Source organism: Eubalaena glacialis, chromosome 11, assembly GCF_028564815.1.
Source record: "Eubalaena glacialis isolate mEubGla1 chromosome 11, mEubGla1.1.hap2.+ XY, whole genome shotgun sequence".
Lineage (NCBI taxonomy): Eukaryota > Metazoa > Chordata > Mammalia > Artiodactyla > Balaenidae > Eubalaena > Eubalaena glacialis.
The window spans coordinates 53,525,287-53,551,060 of record NC_083726.1 but is presented as its reverse complement, the minus strand read 5'-3'; the positions used below and the strand labels follow the sequence as shown (position 1 = coordinate 53,551,060).

Sequence of the window (25,774 nt, the reverse complement as noted above, 5' to 3'; positions counted from 1 at the left end):
ACAGTTGTTTTCATTAGTGTTGCCCTGCCCTCGAAGGAAACAAAGTAACTTTTTTCTATATTTCTGTTGTATTTTACCTTATTTATTTTAAAACACTTTAAAATATGATTTATCATTGATTAATCTTTCAAAACATTTTAAGGAGGTAAATGGCCAATATCACTCTCATTGACAGAGACAAAATTAGAAGGCAAGTTGATGTTTTTTCAGCCCTGTGAATAAGTGAATTAAATTGAATATATAAGATGTTATTGGTTAATGTTTTTTCAGAGCCCATGCAGCATTTTAGTCTTTAATATTGCTGGAAAGTTAGATTTTTTTGGACTGTTTATGCACTTTGATTTAGTAATAAATAATAGGTGATCTTTCTTGAGAGTAAAAATAGCTAACATTTGTTTCTTAAGTGTATTATTCCCTTAAAACAAACATGCAATTTTTTTTTCTTTTCTCTTAGTATAACAAGAGGATCACCTGACCACGCCGAGATGCAGAGCACTTCTAATCATCTGTGGCTTTTATCTGATATTTTAGGCCAAGGAGCTACTGCAAATGTCTTTCGTGGAAGACATAAGGTTGGTACAGAGAATACTGTGAAAGCACCATATATGTAGTTTTCTGAGACGCACACTTGTACTAAAGTGAGGGTTGGTGGTTTTGATTAATTTGTCTAGAGAGAGTATGTGTTTTTGTGGTTGCTTAAGATATAGCTTGTGTCAGAGGCAGTAATATCTACACAGTGGTGGCGGAGGTCATGTGTTGGGGAATGGAGAAAAACAGAAGGTTGTTTGAAAAAAGGAACTGGGGAAGATTAGTGTTGTGCTGTTTGGTTTTTTCCTCGACCTAATCCTCCTACGGTAGTGAGTGATCTCACTGACAGAGTTCAGTGCAGCAGTGATTTGGGGTAGGAGGTAATAGAGGGAGGCATGGTGAGGAGCAGAGCAGATGGGTATTTTTGAGGGAAACCCGCAGATGATTCTGCTGTGCTGTACTAAGGCTTCATGCCCCCAAGTAAAACATTCTACAAAGTAGATTGGAGTAAAGTGAGGTTATCATCAAGGAGCCCAGGTTTAAGAGACTATATATCCTGGTAATCAGAACTTGTTAGTGCAAGTGAGAATAGAATAAAAGGGCTAGTCCCAGAGGCATTTCAAGAACCAAAAGGACTTTGTGTCAGATTCTATATTGGAGGATAAAGTGAAATATAATTAAAGTCATTTAAAATGAAGAGATTTAAGATCATTTAAGTTTCTATTCTGGGAAGGAAGCTGGAAAAATAATGGAATACAAACCTCCTTTTATAATGCAAATAATCATTCACTAGTTTTTCAGCACTGTGAATTCAGCACAGGAGCTCTAAACATTTTAGGAAGGAGGAGTTTCCTTATATTTTTCTGTAGCCTCGAGACCACCAGTCAGTTCTGTCTGTGGCAATGAAGTAAACATTCATAGGTGCGTGCTGTTTCCTCTGTGGCTCTTAGAGAGTGAATCAGAAGTGTCGTACAGTTTTTAGCTTTTTTTCACCTCCAATTCTAGAATTGTCCGCAGGTTCCAATCCTTGGTCAGATTCATAGTGATCAGCCTTGGATATTCCTGTGCTAGAAATTGTTTTTGCTTTGTGCACTGTGCCCAGAAGAGAAAATGGGTGGGGTGGCACCTCTGGGTTTAGCAGTGAGACGCACCTGACTGTCTGTGTTCCTGTGACCCCGGTTAACTTAACAGACTTTAGTAATCACTTGGTATGTGTCAAACACTATGGTGGACCTAGTGATTTGAGCTACAGATAATGTGCTGTACCTGCCCACGAAGAGTGTTGGGTTTAGTAGCAAGGTGGTATTGGAAGGAACGTAAATTAGAAACTGATGGAGTGACAGGTAGTCAGTAGTGATAGGAATTGAGGGAGGCATATTTAAAGAGCCTGGCACTAGTAAATATCTCACATTTTCTGATCCTCTTTCCTTACGTATACCCAGTGTCCTTCGTGTAAGTGCCTACACTTAGCAGGCACTCTGTAAATGCTTGTTGACTGAAAGAATAAATGAATGAATGAGGACAGAGTAGACTACTGTCCTAAAGCTCTTCTTCAAAGGAAGTGAAACTGTTCTTTATCCACTGTAGTTTGAAAGCTTCAAATAAGGATTTGAGAGGCATAAGAACTGACTTAAAATATTGCTAACACCCAGTTTAGTATTCAGTCCCTAGCAGTCTTTCCTGGGATGTGTTTTGAGAAACCATGTTTGTTCTCAGTGACATCAATTTCAAGGGTTTAGGACTATACCCCCAAAATCCTGCTTGCCCTTAATAACTGTTTGTTTAAGCATCTTTAACTATATTAGCTAAACCCTTTTATGTTACTGCTCAGAGTGACCCGGTCCCTAAGTTTACTATTTGTTATTCAAAGTATATTACTTACTTAATCTGTCTCTTTTTCATTAAGTTGCCTTGAGCTACTACTGTGTGTGGATGGGTGTATATGTGTGTGATAACTGAGGTGAAGTTAAAGGGGAGAGATCTGTAGGAAGGACGTGTTGACCTGCACGTTGTATATATATGTACACGTGCATCTCTAAATATTATTCATCATGCTTTGACTTAGAGACAGTGACTGATAGGTGACTGTGCAGTTGAATAGAGGGAAAATGGGACATTCCCACACATATCCCAGTGATCTCACAGGTATGATATAGACTACAAAAGGTGGGAAAATACTGGCCGGGGTCACAGTGGGTACATTGCAACATTGTGTTCTTTTCCCTGCTTGCTCCTCTGTTAGGATTCTCCTAATCTCAGACTAAGTTTGAGACAGGTGTCCTCAAGAAAAATCTCTCTGTTGGTGGTATAGATTTGGCAGTGTCCTTACCCTGGCTGATCAAATGGGAAAACAGTGTAATTGAGCTCTAGTTAAGTTGTTCCATTTTCATACTGTCTGAAAACGGTCAATGGTCTTCTCCTCTGGAAAGAATATGTGTGTATTTGGTGTGGGGCGAGCGGGGGAGAGAGGGGGGAGTGATCACATAACACAGGTGGTGGTCTCCAAAGAGGGATCTTGAAGAGTGAGACTGTGATGCAGTTAAATGGTTTTAAGAAGAAGATTATGAAATTCTGAGGTGAGGGGAAGAGGGTGATGGCTGTAGGTGGTGAATCTGTGTGGGAAGCTGTAGAGAGGGCTTCAAAGCAGGAAGAGCACAGAGGTCCTAAAAGACAGAGACCCATGAAACATCTTTAGGCAGGGCATGCTTGAACCCCGAGTTCATAGGAGAAATGAATGGTCTCTCCACTAACTCCAGGCAAGTTCAACCTTGGACTGTGGGCAAAGTAAGGTTAAATTCAGAGAATCTGGCCTGAGTGGTTGGAAAGAGGTGGGAGGGTCTGGAAGAGAGCCTCAAAGAAAGGTTAATTAAATGAAGACCATGACAATGTAATGTTTACCTGAAATTTAGCATGTATTTTGTACCTCTAGGATTCCCTCCCAACTATGGCTGCATTGTAATTCTGTGTTTAATCTACTTCAGTGTGCCATGAGAGAGTGAGAGTTGGGGTGCTGCCGGAGCTTTGGTAGAGGAAAGGAAGTGTCTTTGATCCTTTAGAAATGATCTGCGAAGCAACAATCTGCTCTAGGCATCTAGGTGAAGTTGCAGAAGGTTACCCGAGGCAGCAGTGGTGCAGTCCAATGAGGATGGTCTGCTTTAACCTTATTCCCAAATCCCACCCCCCGCACACATACATACACATTCTATCCAGCTAGGGAATCTTAAAGTTAGTTGCCTTACTTTGAGATTCTTACTAAACATTGCATATGTGGAATATAATTTTTAATCTTTCATTTCCTGCTTTGATTAGTTTAAAATTATTAGGCCCTGGAGAAACACTTGTGAGTTTCACTTTCTATTTCTTATTCAAAATATACGTTCACATTTGGTACTGTTAGAGCTCTTCTGATATGTAAATGAGTATCGTTGCCACGTGTATCATAAGGAAGCTTTACAATATGAAATATATAAATAAAGGAAGCTTTATATATATATATATAAATATATAAATATATATATATAAAGGAAGCTTTATTTATAATATGAAAAAAAATAGCCTTTTCTACATTCCAAAGCATTCAACTTGAAAGAAATACTGAACAATTGATTGATTTATTTCAGCTTAAAATAAAAAGGTCAGGAGTTCTAGTACAAATTACCTAATGCTTAAAAATATTCAGGGTGTTCTATAAAAAAGATAAATTGCCGTATCTAGTTCTAATGGTACCTTTTGTATCTTCTTTATAATATTATAAATAAATAAAACCTTTCTCTCTTTTTCTTAGAAAACTGGTGACTTATTTGCTATCAAAGTATTTAATAACATAAGCTTTCTTCGTCCAGTGGATGTTCAAATGAGAGAATTTGAAGTGTTAAAAAAACTCAATCACAAAAATATTGTCAAATTATTTGCTATTGAAGAGGAGGTAAGTAGTCAAGCTTTAATTAACGGTGTCATGTTTATTGTAGTTATTACGATTTGGGAGAAATAATCTAATATAAAAATTGTTTTATAAACAGTGGGCTTTTTTTTTTCCCCCCTAATATTTATTTATTTATTTGGTTGCACCGGGTCTTGGTTGCTGCAGGCAGGCTCCTTAGTTGCGGCATGCAAACTCCTAGTTGCGGCATGCGGGATCCAGTTCCCCGACCAGGGATCGAACCCGGGCCCCCCGCACTGGGAGTGCGGAGTTCTAGCCACTGCGCCACCAGGGAAGTCCCAACAGTGGGCTTTTTAATGGTGAAAATTAGAGCTCATACCACCAAATATTTACTCTCAAAGATTCTTGAATAGCTATAACAATGGAAATGAAGTCTCATGGAATCAGAAAAAGTAGTATAAGAAATAAAAGAATATAGAATATGGTTACCGGTATTATTACTAAAAACAAAAGCTAAATGAAGTTAAATTGACATAATTATATAAGGATCAAGGAGAAAGTCAAACAATACAAAGAAGGCTTTATAAAGAATAAAAATCCTTGGAATCCAGAGAGTGATATGTGAAGTCCAGTTGTAGAAGACAGAATTGATTTTAGTGGGAAACTGAAAATAAAAATGTCATTAGAAAAATATAAATCCTGTTAGTGTGGGTATATAAATCACACCTTTTGAAGAACAGTTTGGCAGTTTATACTCCTCATACCAGTGATTTCATTTTTAGTGATTACTTCTTAGGAAGTAATCAGAGATGTAAATTATAATTTTATGCACAAAAATGTTCATTGCTGCCCTGTTTATAATAAAGAATGGTTAAATAAGTTAGAATGTTTGGCTAGTCACCCAGAGTTAGCTACACTTGAGGTTAAGAGCATAGCCCTCCAGACTGCCAAGTCTGTTCAAGACTTCTGATACGAGCTGCAGTGGAGTTTGGCAAGCCATGCAGGTAGATAGAGAAGTCCCCACCAGACTGCTCATTCAGACACGAGCTGCAGGTTCAGGAGTCACCAGGGCTGTCTTCCCTTAAGACCAACTGGCTACCCATTCGGGGCTTCCCATAACTGCCCTCAGATTTGATAATTTGCTAGAATGTTGAATGACTCGCAGAACGCAGGAAAGCACTGTACAGTTGATCCTCGAACAGCACAGGTTTGAGCTACGTGGGTCCACTTATAAAAATGTGCATTTTTTCCACTAAATACGTACTACAGTACTACACAATCCGAGGTTGATTGAATCTGTAGATACGGAACCACAAGTACAGTAAAGTTACGTGTAGATTTTCGACTGTGCAGAGGGTCAGCGCCCCAACCCCTGCTTTGTTCAAGGGTCAACTGTACTTACAATTACATTATAATTTATATTTTAGTATAGCAAAAGGATGTAAATCAGAACTAGCCAAAGGAAGAGATCCATGGGGCCATAGGGCAGAATATAGGAGGGTTCCAAACATGAATCTTCCTTGTCCTCAGGAATACATTATCCTCTTGGCATTGATGTATGACAATACGCACAGAGTATTGCCAACCCTGGAAGCTCACCTGAGCCGTTGGTGTGCAGAGTTTTTATTGGGGCTCAATCACATACTGCCTGCATGGCTGACCTGTAGTCAGCCCTTCCCATAGGTTCTGCTAATACTTTTAGCCTCCATTTCCTCTGGAAGTTGGAACGGATGTGCATGTCCAAAATCCCCATCATAAATCACATTGTTAGACTGTCACATGGCCAAAACCCACAGACAAAGACACTTCTAGCAGATAGGACATTCTAGAAGCCTAGCAAATCACCTCCCAGTAGCCAAGGGCAAAGACCAGACCTCTCTGGCTAAAATTAATTCTTTACTACACAGTAGTTAAGCAGTAATAAAAAGAGATATTTAACAAAATTTCAATCACCTGGGAGCATGCTTGTGTATAATGTTCTGTGAGAAAATCAGTATTAAAAATATATATGCAGTGTAATCTTGATATATACAGTATGGTATACAAAGTGTTAATGTGTCTATAATATGATTTGATACATAGAAAAAAGACTGAAAGGAAACACACCAAAATATTAACGTAATTATCTCTGGGTGATGGGATTATGGGTATTTCTCAAGTTTTCAATTCATCAGCATTCAATTATTTCATTATTTAAAAACAACAGTTTTTAAAAAAATTATTTCTTTTATACTACTCAATCGTAGAGAAATTTAAAATATTTTATGGATATATATTGGGGATATGTAGAAAGAATTATAAAAGGAAGGAAGAATTAAAGGTTGGAGATGAATACTGGATTTAAGTCTCATTCACATTTTTGAGTTTTTGAAATGAGCATGTATCTTATAATCAATGCGTATTTGTAATTTAGTAATACTTCTTTTTCTCTGTAAAGCTGTTATTAAATTGATGATGTATCTTATAATCAATGGTACATTAAAATTAAGGTTGAAAACAAATCAGCAGCTCAGATTCATATGAGCAGGCTAGAACTTTGCTGCAAGAGGATGACTCAACTATTCTGCCACCTATTTGTTTTTAAGGCAAGAACTCTGGGAACTCCCTGGCGGTCCAGTGGTTAGGGCTCCACGCTTCCACTCTAGGGGGCACGGGTTCAATCTCTGCTTGGGGAACTAAGATCCCGCAGGCTGCAAAGCGTGGCGAAAAAAAAGTCTAGAACTCCATTCTTTGAAGTAAAAGTGCTTGTCACAGGAAGAATTTCAAGTTTAAGAGATTTGTTAGAAGAACTAATACCCGAAATGTAAGTTATGTATTAGAAATTAAACATAATTTTGAAAAAATCATTATAACATTGTAGCAGTGATTTTCTAATTAGACTTGCTGTGGTTTGTCTTCAAAGACAAATCCAATTTTTTTTTTATTTATTTAATTTATTTATTTTTGGCTGCGTTGGGTCTTCGTTGCTGTGCGCGGGCTTTCTCTAGTTGCGGTGAGCGGGGGCTACTCTTTGTTGCGGTGCGCGGGCTTCTCATTGCGGTGGCTTCTCTTGTTGCAGAGCACAGGCTTTAGGAGCACGGGCTTCAGTAGTTGTGGCATGCGGCCTCAGTAGTTGTGGCTTGTGGGCTGTAGAGTGCAGGCTCAGCAGTTGTGGCGCACGGGCTTAGTTGCTCCGTGGCATGTGGGATCTTCCCAGACCAGGGCTCGAACCTGTGTCCCCTGCATTGGCAGGCAGATTCTTAACCACTGCACCACCAGGGAAGCCCGACAAATCCAATTTTAATACGAATTTAGAAGATGTTAATTCTCATCTGTACAGTCAACAAATATTTAACAAACCCCAGGTAAAAAGCAATTCGAAGTGCCTTCATTATTGTAGTAAATCCAACTTTTAAATGAAATCAGGTTAAGTATTGGCATATAATAAAAATTCATTTTTTATATTGAGTCCCAATCAGTGATTTTTATTTTTTCAGGTAACAACGAGACATAAAGTACTTATTATGGAATTTTGTCCATGTGGAAGTTTATACACTGTTTTAGAAGAACCATGTAATGCCTATGGACTACCAGAGTCTGAATTTTTAATTGTTTTGCGAGATGTGGGTATGTTTGTTTATTTATCTGATTATATATGTGTATATATATAACTTAATGACATAAGAATTTTTAAAAATAAATTTCTTACATTCAAAGCCAAAGACCTTTATGGAGTGCTTTCTTAGATATGACACCAAAAGCGAAAGTACAAAAAGAAAAAAAATAGATAAGTTTCATCAACATTAAAAACTTTTGTGTTTCAAAGGACAACATCAAGTAAAAAGACAACCCATAAAATGAGAGAAAATATTTGCAAACCGTACGTCTGATGAGGAATTTTTATCCCAACAACTCAACAGTAAAAAGACAACCCAATTTAAAAATGGGCAAAGGATTTGATAGACATTTCTCCAAACAAGATATACAAATGGCCAGCAAATATATAAAAAGGTCATTAGTCGTTAGAGAAATACCAGTCAAAACAATTGAGAGCTGCCACTACACACCCACTAGGATGGCTAAAATCAAGAAGACAAAACAGAACCAAGTGTTGGCGAGGCTGTGGAGAAATTGAACCCCTCATATACCGTTGGTGGTGGTGTAAAAATGTGCGGCCACTTTGGACAACAGTCTGGCTGTTCCTCAAAAGGTTAAACAGAATTACCATATGACTTAGCAATTTCACTAGTAGGTATTTATCTAAAAGAATTTAAAATAAATCCACACAAAAACTTGTACACCAGTATTTATAATAACAAAAAAAAATGGAAGTAGCCCAGTATCCATCAACTGATGAATAGGTAAACAAAATGTGGTAAATCCATACAATGGAATATTATTTGTTCATTACAAGAGTGAAGTAGTGATACATGCTATAATATGGATATAACTTGAAAAATGCTTAGTGAAAAATGCCAGGCACAAAAGGCCACAATATTTGTATGATTCCATTTACGTGAAATGTCCGGAATAGGCAGATCCATAGAGATAGAAAGCAGAGTAATGGTGGTCAGGGCCTTGAGGGGAGGGTGGAGTCGAGGAGTGACTGCTAATAGATGTGGGGTTCTTTTTGGTGTAATGGAAATGTTCTGAAATTGGTGGTGATGGTTGTACACTCTGTGACTCTTAACTACTTTAAAAAATGAGTTTTATGATATGTAAATTTTATCTCAACAAAGCTGTTATTAAAAAAAATATATGGCAACCAAAGGGAATAATATCTTCTTGGAAAGAAATGAATCAATATTTGAAGAATAGGAAAAGCCCAGTGATAAAGTATGAGGTTAGTGGGAATTCTTGAACTTGACACTGGAAGCAGTAGAGACTACTTAGGGTAAAATGAAAAAGAAGCAATATATGCTACAGCCTAGTAAATCAAATAGAAGTTATAGATGATTGATGCCTTCCTAAGTATACTGGTAGTCCTGAGCTTTTGTAATTGAGTGTTGATACCCCTAAACTTATTTTTATATGTCATGCTTGGACATTCATTTATCAGCTGTCAAACAAATGTTTCAGACTATCACTCTGTGACACTGCATGTCAGTTAGCCCAAACAGCTTAATTTCAGCAATTTTGCCACCTTTGCCCTTTAAAAAAAAAGAAAAGAAAAGAAAATGGCATTTTTAGAAGAGTACTAAGCGTATGAGAAATATATTTTTGTGGAAACAAGTCTGACACTTTGCCTCCTTCTGTTACTATATTATGTATTGAGTCCAGTTTACTCTTTTGTGGAATTTTTTTCCCAAGGTAAAAATGTAAAATTGTGGTGAAAGATTCTCTTTCTTGGGAATCTTCATTCTTAAGTTTAGGCAGATGGCCCACAGGTATATAACCAAAAGTAATTCTGGAGGTCATAGGCTTAAGACTGTTGTGTTCCATTTTCTTGATAGTGTTTAAGAGAGGTTGGACTCTTCCTTAGACCATATTGATCCTTATCATTCTAAAACTCCTCATTACTCAAACATGAAATATAAAATATAAGTCTAATCTGTTACTTCTTTGATTAAAATGACTTTGGACCAACTTATGTAAAAACTTACACTGAGTGAAAATGAATTAATGTTAATTAGTGAGTCTGATGCACACATACATATGCATAGATACCTACATTATGATTTCCTGTGTTTTGTATTTATTGTTGAAGTGGGTGGAATGAATCATCTCCGAGAAAATGGCATAGTTCACCGTGATATTAAGCCAGGAAATATCATGCGTGTAATAGGGGAAGACGGACAGTCTGTGTACAAACTCACAGATTTTGGTGCAGCTAGAGAATTAGAAGATGATGAGCAGTTTGTTTCTCTGTATGGCACAGAAGAATATTTGGTAAGTCACGTATCACTAATAATTTTATTTAAAGAAGCTGGGTATATTGTAAATATGGGTAATTGGTCAACCAATTCACTATGAAATGTCAACTTTTATGGCAAAAATTAAATTTTATATTCTAATGAATATGGTTTGTAATGAGGTATTAGATATTGGTTTCTCAGGGGGTTATTTTCTGTTAAAAATTCTTACAAGTTTTATAATAATCTTAAATAATTTTACTAATGTTATTCATCTATATTAAAAGAAAGAACTGTCTGTACACTCCAGAAACATCTAACTAGTAAAGGCTTCCTTATTTGGATCAGAGCAGTTAATACATTACAAGCTTGTTATAGTACTCTTCCCTGTAGAGGAAACTTCATTATAATTCTGAAGCAGAAGATTCTTTTCAGGGAGGTTGGTTATTGAAAGACGAAAAGAATAGTTGTTAGAAACACACACATAAAATTAAATGCCTCTAAAAGATCTAACTTGAAATGCTAGAAAACTAGGAAAGCTCTGTGGTTGAAACAGGTTATGTAGGTGTGTTTGTGTGAAGTTAGTAAACATTTGAAACACTTAAGAAAAGACACTGAAAAACAAGTATATTTAACATGTAATCAGGAAGTTTATAATATACAGCTATCACTAATTGCTCATGGCTCTGGGTTTTGTTTTAAAAGTCTTAGAATCTGTGACTTTTTTTCCAACTGGATTCTGCCATTGTAATCTTATAATAGGAGTAAAGTCTACCTGGCCCCATAGCTTTATTCAGATTATACTAAGTCTGGCATGAATTAAGATGTCTTGTTCTATCAATATATATCCCCAAATTAATCTATTATATTTTGATAGTCTTTATTAAGAATACCTAATAATGGATTACATTCATCCAACAGATATTTAGGTACCAGGCACTGTTCTAGGAATTGGGACTTCTTTTTTTTTTTTTTTTTTAATTTTTATTTATTATTTATTTTTTGCTGTGTTGGGTCTTCGTTTCTGTGCGAGGGCTTTCTCTAGTTGCGGCAAGCGGGGGCCACTCTTCATCGTGATGCGCGGGCCTCTCACTGTCGCGGCCTCTCTTGTTGCGGAGCACAGGCTCCAGATGCGCAGGCTCAGTAGTTGTGGCTCACGGGCCTAGTTGCTCCGTGGCATGTGAGATCTTCCGAGACCAGGGCTCGAACCCATGTCCCCTGCATTGGCAGGCAGATTCTCAACCACTGCGCCACCAGGGAAGCCCTTGGGACTTCTGTGGTGAACCAAATGTACATGATTTCTGCTCTTATGGAACCCACAGTCTAGTGAGGACAATGGACAAGTAAATAAGATAAATTCAGATAATTAAAGTGTTGGAAAGACAATAAGGTAATAAAATAGTGACTGGCAGGAGAAAGATAGCTGGGGAAAGCCTCCTTTCAATCCTAAGTGAACTGACACTTAAATGATAAAAAGAAGCAAGCCATGCAGAGATTTGGGGGAAAAGCATTACAAGCAACTGCAAAGGCCTAGAAACAAGAATGACCTTGGATGTTTGAGAAACAGAAAGGATGACAGAATAGCTGCAATTTAGTGAGTGAAGAGGCAGGTGGTAGGAGTTGGAATAGGAGAAGTAAGCAGAAGGCAGCCAGAGCATACAGGCTAGTGGTTTCTACCATGTATGATCGCCCCCTTTTTATAACGTTTTACAATGTTCTTTTCAGTATCTTTTTAAAATTTATTTATTTATTTATTTTTGGCTGTGTTGGGTCTTCGTTTCTGTGCGAGGGCTTTCTCCAGTTGCGGCAAGTGGGGGCCACTCCTCATCGCGGTGCGCGGGCCTCTCACTATCGCGCCCTCTCCTGTTGCGGAGCACAGGCTCCAGACGCGCTGGCTCAGTAATTGTGGCTCACGGGCCTAGTTGCTCCGCGGCATTTGGGATCTTCCCAGACCAGGGCTCGAACCCGTGTCCCCTGCATTGGCAGGCAGACTCTCAACCACTGCGCCACCAGGGAAGCCCCTTTTCAGTATCTTAAAATGAAATTCTTAGATAATGTGATCACCTGCATACCTAATTAAAAGAATAGCATAGTATCTTAATAATAATATAAAGGAAAATAAAATCATAGATAGTTAATATGTAAAAGTTTAGGAACACCTTCACTGGCAGAAAACTTAAGTAATCAGACGCTTTCTCCTGTATGTAATATCACCTGCAGTGCACGTGCAGTGATAACTTGTATATTGTATTGGTGAGTCACATATCACAGGTGTTGTGTTGTCACTGACATGATTTTCCAAAGCAGTGAATAATTCTTGATAAAGTTTCTAACTAAACAAAGTAGATTTACATGTACTGCATTCCTGTAGCTACAAAAATACTTTGTTTACTTTATGTACAAAAATACATTGTTTATATATAAAACAAACTGAGATCATTATAAACCTCTTTCCTGCTCAAATATCCGGCAAGATATTCAAAAGTCATGCAGGATGTCAGAAGCTTATTTTTCAGAACTGTTTCATATTTGACAGGATGTCTCTCATCTCTGGTCTCTGCCCACTAAATACCAGTAGCCCTTCCCAGTTACTGTGATAACCAAAAAAACCAAACAGCAGTACAGTACTAGCGTTCATGAGGTTGATCCCTATTACCAACTGTCAGTCTTTCACATATTCTCCTAGGACCACAGGTTAGCTTTTGCCTCTAACAGACTTTTAAAATGGAAAGAACAAAACATTTAAACATTATTTAAATTATTAAATAAATTTATTCCAAGTCCATGCTGTTCTCTTGGCTAAAATTTTACTCTGATCTATTTTTCCTATTTCACATTATGCCCAGCCCTGTTTTCTAATACAGTACACCACAGTTATAAAATGAGACACATAATGGCCTGAAGCTCAGCAATCTAGAAATATTTATGTATTTAAATGAAAACTTTTCTCATTTTGGAGTTCCCAGACCAGATGTTGAATCTTCTCCTTTTTGTGTGTTAAAGACCAAAGGAAACACCAGCATTTTTTCTTCTGCCATTTTTAATATGATGGCTATCTTAATAATATCTGAGAACTTGCAGTAGGTTTGTCCTTATGCTCCTATCTCAGATGCAGACGCCGAGGCCCAGTAATACTGATCCCTACACAAGTACAAGTAGCACATTTGAGGGAGAGCCATTGGGCACAGATACATCAGACCAGCTTGTGTCAGGCCACGATCAGTCCGTCACTGCCCAGGGAAGGCCTTCCAGCTGTACCAATTAGGCAGTGTATTATTGCACCGTTTGAGGAGGTCCCCCTTTGTCTCCTAGAATCGCTGTATCTCCTCTTCCCAGGTTGGCGCCCTCATGTTCCAGAAGATATCAGGCATGTCCAGGTACTCTTGGCCTCTTCACAGCACCTTGATACACTAAGTACTGGCTGCTGGGTCAAAGGTCTGGCCAGCGCTTCTTTGGACAGTAGTTGCTTTAGGTGCTCTGCCACAGAACCAGCAAGACCACTCAGACCCCGTGTATCTGGTAGGCATGTTGGGACACTCACTTTAAGCTCCTCATGCTTATCACCTCTTCTGATTTCTCATTAAAATGTATTTCCCAAAAGAGTCCCACCCATCCCCCAAAAAAATAATAATCCAGGGCTTGTGACCCTTTGAGAGTCAGATTCATAAACTGCATCATTTAGAAACACCCTCCCAGCAGTGTTATCTGCATGGGTTCCCAGTCCCTTGGGTCACTGCCAAATACCACAATGTCGTAAGGCATTGTTTTCGTTTGGCATCATTTGGGAGATGACTCTACTTTGGTCGAGAGTACACTCTTGTAGCTTTATCTTCGAAAAATCTTAAAGTTCCAGCGCGTAACTAGCATAAAGACAAATGTCACGAGGCTAAGCATGTATGACCTCTGGTTGTCCTCTGCAGAGCTTAATGTCCATCACAATCTCTGTCTGGATCTGTAAGCTCCTAAGCCATGCTCTATAAGTTCCACCTGTTCTCCACAACTGTATCATAGTGTCTTCCGTGCTTAAGGACATGTGTTTAACATCAGACCAGCTACTTGTCTCAGTTGCTGTATCCCCCAGTGTACCTAGTCAGGCTAGTCCTCTGAATTAATTCTAGAAAATTAAATTTTCATCTCAGAGCCCATATGACTTGCTCAGATGGATTGCATGTGAGAGATGAGGGAGAGGAGTCAAGGCTGCCTGATATGTTTTGGGTATGAGTGACTGGGTAGATGATGATACCATTTACTTAAAGGATAAAGATTAGAAGGAAACAGGTTTGAGTCGGAAGACCAAGGGTCTATTTTGGATACCTTAAATTTAAGCTACCTTTTAGACATTCAAGAAAACAGTAGCATATATGAATCCAGAGCCCAGGACAAGAGGTAGTTTGGGGAGTTAAAGGATATAGGTAATATTTAATGCCATAGGCTTGAACGGGAGATGAGGAAATAAGGCAGTTGGAAGTGTAGACAGCTATTTTGAGTTTTGCTATGGAGGGAAGCAGAGATTTGGGTGATAGCTACAAGAGGAGGTAGGGTCTATTTAGGGTTTTTTTATTTTTAATGGGAGATATTAAAGCATGTGTGTAAGCTGAAAGGAATGATCCATTCGAAGGGGGGAAATTGATGCATAAAATAAAAGTGGTAGCTACAGGAATTGATTTCTGGAATTGGTGAGATGATATGATGGGCCCCACAACACAGATGGAAAAGTTAGCCTTTGATAGGAGCAGTTCCATTATAACTGGAAAGTAGGCTTAGCTCTGGACACAGATTCAGGTGGCCCCACAACACAGATGGAAAAGTTAGCCTTTGATAGGAGCAGTTCCATTATAACTGGAGAGTAGGCTTAGCTCTGGACACAGATTCAGGTAGGTTGGTATTTGGTAACAGGCATAAGGGAGAGTTGATCTCTGATTTCTTCCATTTCCTCATTGAATTATGAAGTGAGGTCATGAAAATTGAGGGTTGAAGGAAATGGTGTTGGAGGTTTGAGGAGAACGGGCAAGATGTGAAATAGTCTCTTCAGATTGGGAAAGTGAAATAATTAGGAAAATATAATAGAATTTCCAGGCATTATTGAATACCCATTTTTGTGTAATGTATTATCATAGAACACAAGTTAGTAGCTTTTTCTTTTCTTTTTAAAGCATCCTGATATGTATGAGAGGGCAGTGCTGAGAAAAGATCATCAGAAGAAATATGGAGCGACTGTTGATCTTTGGAGCATTGGGGTAACATTTTACCATGCAGCTACTGGATCACTGCCATTTAGACCATTTGAAGGGCCACGTAGGAATAAGGAAGTGATGTAAGTGGTTTCTCCATCTAAAATTAGAGATAATTTTTTAAATGTATCTCTATCTTATTTTGTTTCATCATGTTAGAGGGGTACGCTACTGAAAATTGATCTAGCCGTCATTTCTGATATTTTAAGCTATTTGGTTTTTTAATAAGAATGCAGCCTTATCAAAGTGTATAGGCATACTGTTTCATACCATGTTTAACTATCTTATGTACAAAGCATAAATGGCATCCAGTCTTTGATGCATATTAAAAATATACTGCTTTCTGGAGTTTATTTCAATGCACTGTATATTTCTCTGTGTGCTTATCAGGCTTTTTCTGATAAGCCTGTAACCAAAAAAAAAAAAAAAATAGAACTTCTGTGGAGTACTAGAACCATTACTGGATCAAATAGAAATACGGTTCTTACCCTGAACTGACCTGATTCTTTAACCATTTCAAAAATAACGTTTAATGTAATATTACATTTTTTTTGTGTTGCAGTTTCAGTCCAAAGCCTGAATGCATTTTACTAGTACATTATACATTTATGTACTGCCATAATTATTAGGAAATAATTACTGTGTACAAAGTCACTACTGTAAACCAAATAATGGAAGAAAAGAAGGATGGATTTTTAGATGTGAAATCTATTATAAAATTCATCCATACATTGGCCACACTTCTTTTTATTTTAAAAGAAATTAGTGAATGACCTTGCCTCATGAGAAACAGCCAACCTATGTACACATAAAACTATGAGGTTATGATTGTTTGGTTTAGTGAAGTAACTCACTTGACAGCCTAACATGTTCAACCATTCTTTTAGATCTTAACATTTCTCTCAGAACTTTATATGTTTGACCCTGCCCTTTATAAGCAAACATGATAAAGTAATAATCACAACTGTAAAAATACAATCTTTTATCTAATCTCATCTCAGAAAATTAGGAGAAGCATATTTTCTCTTTTGCTTGTTTGCGGAAGTAAACCAGTTCAACTGGTAACGAAGACTTTTGCTAAAACCTGGGTATCTAAATGTTTTCCAGCAAGGACAGTGTACAAATTCATGGGAAGTATCCATTACTGTACTGATGATTTTGGTATAGCATCATCTTGAGACTGCTTTACAGCAGTGTCCTTTTAATAAAATCTCTTCATTAATGAAGGCTAAGAGTCAATTTCTGTTTTTCCTCATTAAACATAAAATGTGCCCAACAGTTAATCATGTTTTTATTGTCCTAGGTGTTTTAAAGCAGTATCAGCATGTCTTGCTGCCCTAAAAATAGATTATATAAAAGTGTGATGCTCCCTAATAAAGGAAATATGACTTGTAAGCAACTAGGAATACCTGACGATTTTATCTGACTACCATGTGGGCAGATAATACCATTAGAAGAATTTTTTTCTTTATTTGCACAGAAACTCAACTTTTTTGGATACTGATGCTAATGAATGTTCAGAAGCACTTGAAGAAGTAATAATGACTGTTTTACTTTACTAGTGAGTGATGTATTCATCTCACATTATAGCCATGTTGATCCCTCAGCATCTCATTTACATGTTAATAAATGTATTTGTATATGGATCTCAACAAAATTAGTTAAGTTTTTTCAAGAATTTATAAGCGGTACCTTAATTAAGAATTCTGCCATTCATTCTATTCACTTTTCTTTTCTTGCATTAATCTCACATATCTCTGCTTATTTCTCCACAATCAGATGGTTCTCACGTGAATGCAACTTATTTTTCACATTAATTTCCTTCTTCTCAGAAAAATCTCTTAAGGCAGAAATCCTGGCTGCCTCTACTGAAGAAGCAGCAAGCGGTCCAAATCAGTTGTACTGGTTTCTTCTACTGTTTTAAAGAATATATTAATTTGCTCAGAGTACATTTATGTAGACATTAAACAAACCAAAAAAATTATGCCAGAAATAATATTTATAAACTTATGTAAGGTTCTGCTGTGTTACGATTTACATTTTCATCTACATTTCCATCTGGAAGGCATGAACCTCGTTTTTCTCTCCTACTTTAAGGTTTTGTTTTGGAAAGTGCTGACACCTGAAACGCTGCCTTGCCTGCATCGTTATTAGTATTCTCTCGCTTCCCCATCCATCTCTTTCTTTAACTCATCTTTATTTTTGTCACCTTCCTCGAGAAGCAGATTAAGTTTGACTTTTAATTTTGGTACACACATCTATTCCTATATGTGTATATATGTTTTCAATATGCAAAAATTTTCTGTTACTGTGCTATGTGTAGTTTTATCTTTTTTTTTTTTTTTTTTTTAAAGAAAGCTATTGTTCATTCTCCAGTAATTTCATGGTCCAGTTGACTGTGCCTTTGGATAATATGGGTAAGAGGGATTAGATGCTTTTTTTTATGGTCTAGAGATATTCTGTAACATAACTTTGTGTGTGTTTGCTCAATTTTTTCAGATGGAAAAATTAATATTTTTGTTGTGAACAATCAAGATGCTGTTTTATGGCACTCTGAGAGCCCAAATGAAAATTGATTATGGCATAAGTAAAATAATCGTACAGCCACTATTCTACTTCAGTCAGTCAGATTCAAAGTATTTTGATTGTTTTATGGATCCTGTGAACATCAATCACAAAGTTTCGTCTAGTAGATAATTGTAGGTGCAACTGAGGAAATATTTTTGCAAAGCCCATTGATAGGCTATGCAGTAACAAACTGCTTATTTTAATCTGCTTTTATTCCCCCAAGGTATAAAATAATTACTGGAAAGCCTTCTGGTGCAATATCTGGAGTACAGAAAGCAGAAAATGGACCAATTGACTGGAGTGGAGACATGCCTGTTTCCTGTAGTCTTTCTCGGTAAGTATAGTGTACCCAGTTCTCTTTTGCACTTTGGTGTTTGGAATCTTTGTTGACTGACGTCACAAATACTTAAGTGTAGTTTTGTTTTGTTTTGTTTAATGTTTCAGTAGATGTTATTAAACCATATGCCTTGATTCGTGATTTTCATCTTTGGCAATATAAAGATCGATTTGGGTCTATGTAAATAATTTTGCCAGATCTCTTTTAGGACATAGAGCGTACATACATTTTTGAGATTGCTAATCACTGGTCTTGGAATTGTGTGCTATGTGGGGATCCAGCTAAGGACCTTGGTATCTCTTGTGCTGACCTTCATAATGACATAGCACAAATAGTGGCACAGATAGGAATAACTAGAGTTCTAAAAAACACTCAAGAAGTTTGATATTATCCTCATTTTCAAAAAGTAATCATATTGTTCAAAAGGTGAGAAATAAATTTTCAGGACTTCCCTAGTGGCACAGTGGTTAAGAATCCACCTGCCAATGCAGGGGACATGGGCTTGAGCCCTGGTCTGGGAAGATCCCACATGCTGCAGAGCAACTAAGCCCATGCGCCACAACTACTGAGCCTGTGCTCTAGAGCCCGCGAGCCACAACTACTGAGACCGTGTGCAACAACTACTGAATCCCGCGCACCTAGAGCCCATGTTCCACAACAAGAGAAGCCACCGCAAAGAAAAGCCCATGCACTGCAACGAAGAGTAGCCCCCACTAGCCGCAGTTAGATAAAGCCCGTGTGCAGCAACGAAGACCCAACGCAGCCATAAATTAATTAATTGATTAATTAAATTTTAAAAAAAGAAATAACAGTTTTCTACTACTTTTTCCAGCATTTCAAATGTTCATATAGGTCTTATTATGGCAGGCAGAACTCAAATTATATATGAATTCTGTTATCACAAAGAGAGATTTAAGGTAAAAGAAATTAAAAGTAGAGAGTAAATTTTTTCTGTTGCTATATCTTTTTTTTTTGAGGTATATTTGATTTACAAAGTTGTGTTAATTTGAGAGTAAATTATTTTAGATTTTACTCTAGAAATAAAGCCAAGACACTCATCAATATTTAGAATTTGTAATTACTGAATTCTGTTTTTCCTGAGTGTAGGCATTGTATAATCCACAAGTGAACACACATAGGTTATGATTTACTGGCTTAATGCCTTTTATAATCTGTGGGTGCTCTTTGTATTACTTTCAACATATAAGTAAATAAATATATTTATTCAAAATATTTATTTAAACTATATATATATCACAAGCTAATAAAATGTGTCCTATCATTTTATATATTTCTGTGAAAACTCATTTAAACCGGTAGTTCCAGTGCTGAAATCATTTTTGAAAACCACTACCCTGACAGTTTCATTTTTGTGTGTTACTTAAAGAAAAGTCTCCAAAATAAAATTATGTCATGCAGCTAGAATTACCAAGAGAAGGTCACTTTACTGGAGAGCAGAAATTTAATATTATAATAGTGATCTGTGTTACATTTTGATTTGGAAAATACTCATTTTGGAGATCTCAGGCAAAACTGATAACATTTAAAGGGGTCAGGAAATGAGCACCTGCTGTTTAATAACTATATTGCTGACACTCAGACTCAATAATGTGACAATCTGAACTGTATATTGCATATTTCAGGAGGGTAACAGGCCTTATTTATCTAATTATTCTTTAGCACACCAAGTTATAAATTTTTTGATAAAAATTGCTCAGGTATCAGAAAGTATATTATATGATTTTTTTTAATAGTAAGGACTTTAAGTACTACCAATCAGCAATAAAAACAACTACCAAAAATGTAACAACCACAGAAAAAAGATAACCATCCTCTTTCTTATATGTATTAATTAGTCAAGACTGGATAGCCAATGAGAAAAACCTAACTCAGTTCATTTAAGTGAAACAGGATTTAAGTGAAAAATAGATTGACATTATAATTCAAAGTTCACATGTGTATGTAACTCAGAGCCCAGTGGAATCCTCAGATTCAGACTGTCATCAAGACTTGGTCTCTTCAAATCATTCAGTTCTGCTTTTCTCTGATTTCTATTTACTTTCAGCCAGGCTCTTTCCTGGCAGCCACAAGATGGCTGCTGGCATTCCCAGATTCACATTCTCACAGCTTTGGAAGCTCAGTGGAAAGACAGACTTTCTTTCCCGATAGCTTAGCAAAGATTTCTGGGTTGATTCTTATTTAACAACTTACATGCTACCACCTGGCCACTTCTGGCTAATCATAATCACCAAACCTGACTGTCATACCCATCTATGCACAGGGAGTAGAGTTAGAGAGTAGAGAGGTGTTGATTCTCTTACAAAATGAGGGAGAATAGATACTTGTTAGGCAAAAATTTTTTTTTTTAATTAATTAATTTATTTATTTTTGGCTGTGTTGGGTCTTCGTTTCTGTGCGAGGGCTTTCTCTAGTTGCGGCGAATGGGGGCCACTCTTCATCACAGTGCGCGGGCCTTTCACTGTCGCGGCCTTTCTTGTTGCGGGGCACAGGCTCCAGACGCGCAGGCTCAGTAGTTGTGGCTCACGGGCCTAGTTGCTCCATGGCATGTGGGATCTTCCCAGACCAGGGCTCGAACCCGTGTTCCCTGCACTGGCAGGCAGATTCTCAACCACTGCGCCACCAGGGAAGCCCTAGGCAAAAATTTTAATGTCCACTGCATACCTTAAAAACTGTTAACAGGCAAGGAATTATTCCAGTGTCTGTCGTGTAGTCAATAATATATTTTTAAGACTACTTGAAATTCCATAATTGAGTCTATTTAAGCATATTTTAAAATTCAGTGAAAGCTTGAGAAAGAATGGTCCTTCCATTCTTTTTTTTTTTAATGTTTACGTTTATTAGTCAAAGATTATTCCTAGTTGAATTGGCATTCATTGATTGCTAAATGATTATAGTAATTTTCCTTCCTAAAGAAGTGTACTACAAAAGGCATATGAATTCAACATAAAAAATTACGTATTGGAGTGACGTATTAAAAGGACGTTAATGACCCTGAAATTAAACCATTATCTTATCCTCATGACCACAGGGTTCCAATCAACTTATCTCACCTGGATAGCATGTATATACAATGTTAGAATATGTTTGGAAAAGTGAGGAAACTTGGGAAGGAGAGAATCAAAGAAAATAATCTGTAAAAGCTAACATAAAAATACCATAACCCCTGGTTCATTGACAGGCAATATTAAATCAAGGTTACCTGGCTTTGTGAAAAGTTGGCAGATTTTTTACAATTTTAAATTAATCTAATAATAGTTCCTTTGATTTGTTGGTAAATATTATGATTTTGTACCTAGACAAAATATAACACATTCACTCTTCATGTAACTTTTTTCAATACTATTTTAGGGGTCTTCAAGTTCTACTTACCCCTGTTCTTGCAAACATCCTTGAGGCAGATCAGGAAAAGTGTTGGGGTTTTGACCAGTTTTTTGCAGAAACAAGTGATATACTTCACCGGATGATAATTCATGTTTTTTCGCTACAACAAATGACAGCTCATAAAATTTATATTCATGGCTATAATACGTAAGTACCTCTTTATATTTTTTTCCTGTACTGTAATGTCTTGTTATATAATTATTACGTATCTTCATAAATCAGGAGAGGAAATAGAAAAGATGCCCCAGCTTCACCAGAGGTACCCACTTTCTGCTTAGAAAACGTTTGAGTGCTGAGTAAATTCCTTTTCACTTATCTTTGGGGTAAAAGGATTAGTTTTCTAATTTTCTAAAATTTACAGGTAAATTAGCTTGTTCTTACATTGCAAGTTTTACAAGACTATTTTCCTTTCTGTGCTTTCTCTCAAATTACATAATCACATAACTACAAATAGCATTTACTAATAAATGGGCCAGCTTTTATTAAGAATATTGTCCTGTCACTTAAAAAATATTAAAGTGTAAGTCTTAAAGATAGTTAGTGTAGTTACTATTTGCATATGTGGCATAAAGCCCTTATTGAGTACTAGGGAAATAACCATTTGTTTTATCTTAAAAAAACACATTACACCCATGTGATAAAAATCTACCCATGTGATAAAACTACATAACTAAATCACACACATCCTTACATGTGGAACTACGGAAATCTGAATAAGATAGGTGGATTATACCAGTGTCAAGATCCTGATTGTAATATTGTACTATACTTATGCAAGATGTTACCATTGGGGGAAACTGAGTAAAGGGTATATAGTGTCTCTCCATATAATTTCTTTCAACTGCACATGAATCTACAAAGATCTCAAAAAAAAATGTTTTTTAAAATGAAAGGGAAAAAAACATTACATCCTTTCTATATGCTTTAATTGCTGTTTGACAAGTCTCAGCAGTTTTGATGCCTCATAAAACTCAAAAAGAGACTTTCACTGGTAATTTATTAAGGAATAAAAGCAATTAGATGGAATAATATTTTAGACATTTTTGTCTAATCTATATCTAACATAATATAAACATTAAATATAATGTAAATATAATGAATAAAATAATATTCATATAATGTTAGGTTAAAATATATTATTCATCTTTATTTTGGTGCTTAATAGCCTGAATAGATATGTACCATAGTTAGGTGTTGGCCACTATTTCATCTTAAGAGTGTGCGTGAACATAAAAAGCCCACCCAAGCCTGAGCCAAAAATCACAGCAGAGGCTTTTTGAAAGTGGCTTTTTTTTTGTTTGGAATCACAACATTGCTGCTGGAACATTTATTTGATTTCATGAATCTGTTTAGGGAGAATCTGCCTTTTTCCCCAAAACATCATTTTGAAAATGCCTGATTTTATTAATTCATTTAACAAACATTACATAGTCATGTTGTAAGTATTGTTCTCAGTTGTTTATATATTTAAATCATTTAGTCCTCACAACAATTCTGTGAGGTGGAGACTGTTATTCCCATTTTATAGATGAAGAACCTCAGCACAGAGGAGTTAAGTAACTGAAGGTAATACAACAAGTAAGTGGTAAGTGGAAGAACTGGAATTTGAATCCAGCTGTTCTGATTCCAGAGTCTGTGCCCTTAAACTCTCTGCTATATTGGCTCCCTATTATTAAATATTAAAACTCCTGTGTATTGTACATATCCAATATAGGTATCAAACATAAAAATATTTTAGAATTGATTGCTGTATAGGCAGATTATGTGGAATTTTCAATTTAATAGACTTTATAGTATCCGCATCGACAAAGCAGCATTTCTGTGGACTGGTCATGATCTAAAGTATCACCGAGAAATAGATGTTGTGGCCCTCGTTAAAAAAAATTTTTTTACCTCTTTTTTTATCCCAATTATGTTGTCCTTTTGGATTTTTCTCACACAGTGCTACTGTATTTCATGAACTGGTGTATAAACAAACCAAAATTATTTCTTCAAATCAAGAACTTATATATGAAGGACGACGTTTAGTGCTAGAACCTGGAAGACTGGCACAGCATTTCCCTAAAACTACTGAGGAAAATCCCATCTTTGTAGTAAGCCGGGAACCTCTGAGTACGATAGGATTGATATTTGAAAAAAGTAAGTTGGGATTTTTCTTACTGTTCTTACTAGCCATTTAAAAAAAAAAACAACCCTGAGAATTCCCTGGCGGTACAGTGGGTAGGATTCCACACTCTCACTGCTGAGGCCCCAGGTTCAATCCCTGGTCAGGGAACTAAGATCCCACAAGCCATGCGGCACGGCCAAAAGAAAAAAAACAACAAAACACTATAAAAATGATTGTCATCTTCATAAAGTCGACTGATGACATTAATATAGAACTTTTATAAATATTAAAATTTTGTAAGTTAATTGAGAATAGTAGTAAAATTTAAAACCCTGTATGCAACAAAATTTGACGTTAAATATTTTGTTTATAAAATGGTAAAATAGCTTGTCATGTATGTTTTACTGTAGCTCTCTGCTTTTAGTATTTTACTCAAAATAACCCTTTTTTTTTTTTTTTTATAATATTTTAAATCCTTTTTTTGTTTGTTTGTTTGTTTATTTATTTATTTATGGCTGTGTTGGGTCCTCGTTTCTGTGCGAGGGCCTTCTCTAGTTGCGGCAAGTGGGGGCCACTCTTCATCGCGGTGCGCGGGCCTCTCACTATCGCGGCCTCTCTTGTTGCGGAGCACAGGCTCCAGACGCGCAGGCTCAGTAATTGTGGCTCATGGGCCTAGTTACTCCGCGGCATGCGGGATCTTCCCAGACCACGGCTCGAACCTGTGTCCCCTGCATTGGCAGGCAGATTCTCAACCACTGCACCACCAGGGAAGCCCCAAAATAACCTTTTGGTATCATAAATCTCAGCAAATATTTATTGTTTCCAGGGTGAATAGGACACTTTTCCAGGCTTTGAAATTTAAGAAAAATTAGATCTGCATTTTGGAATCTTTTAAATTATTAATTCTAGTGGTGAAAAAAAATTACCTGGATTTTTATATTTCTGTTTAGATCTTAGGATTTGATTTAGATTTAAAGAAAAGCATTGAGCTTGTTATGTTGGAATATATTTAAGAAAAAGAAATGAAACTCCTTAGAAATAGTGCAGGAAATTTGTTAAGGAATGAGCATTTTGTTCAAGTGGTTTTCTTTAACCAGGAAAAGAACATTAAAGAGTTTTACCACTAACATTTAATTTAGAGGTAATTTAGAGGTTAATGTTTAATTTGGAGGTTGATGTATGAAGGATGAAATAATTCATAATTTTTTATTTCTGATTTTAATTATTTCATATTTCAGTTTCCCTCCCTAAAGTACATCCACGTTATGATTTAGATGGGGATGCCAGCATGGCTAAGGTTAGTATTTAATTAAATGACTATATAAACATCTGAATTAAAATTATCTTATCAATAATGGAAGCAATAAAAAGTGTATCTTTATATACACCTATATAATTTAGGAAATTATTCATTTAGATTGTTACCCATGACACATTTTTGTGTTCTTTCTTCTTTGTATCCTTTCTTGAACTCATAGGAAAATTTTCTCCATTGAGACAGTGCATGTTTACCATTATTATGTTAAGGATAAAATATTTATTGCAGTTATATCTGTCCTTAGCTTTTGGAAATTAGTAGCTTACTGTGTTTTTAATGATAAAAACACAAAAGCTTGAAAATTTTTATGTGAAAAGTTTTTCTTACCCTGTACCACAGCACCAAATATTGACACTTTGTATTTCTTCATTAGGCAGTAACAGGAGTTGTGTGTTATGCCTGTAGAATTGCCAGTACCTTGCTGCTTTATCAGGAATTAATGCGAAAGGGGATACGATGGTTGATGTAAGTAATGGATTGAAATTTGAAAATTGATCTTCACATAGGCCTCATTAAATAACTGGTAATCATCCCATCATTGATGCTTTACCTCTTCAGACTAGGTAGGGTCA

At 36.5% G+C, this 25,774-nt stretch overlaps 1 protein-coding gene across 1 annotated transcript in view; it reads left to right on the top strand.

Moving 5' to 3' along the window:
* The window catches only part of TBK1 (TANK binding kinase 1), a 39,302-nt gene that overhangs the window by 2,066 nt on the left and 11,462 nt on the right, over positions 1-25,774 (top strand). The window contains exons 2-11 of the mRNA XM_061204406.1: positions 455-572; positions 4,313-4,453; positions 7,885-8,014; positions 10,095-10,276; positions 15,393-15,553; positions 18,262-18,372; positions 21,745-21,924; positions 23,720-23,916; positions 25,123-25,181; positions 25,576-25,667. Coding sequence (XP_061060389.1) covers positions 486-572; positions 4,313-4,453; positions 7,885-8,014; positions 10,095-10,276; positions 15,393-15,553; positions 18,262-18,372; positions 21,745-21,924; positions 23,720-23,916; positions 25,123-25,181; positions 25,576-25,667 — 1,340 coding nt within the window. The 5' untranslated portion in view covers positions 455-485. The remainder of the gene's footprint in view (positions 1-454; positions 573-4,312; positions 4,454-7,884; positions 8,015-10,094; positions 10,277-15,392; positions 15,554-18,261; positions 18,373-21,744; positions 21,925-23,719; positions 23,917-25,122; positions 25,182-25,575; positions 25,668-25,774) is intronic.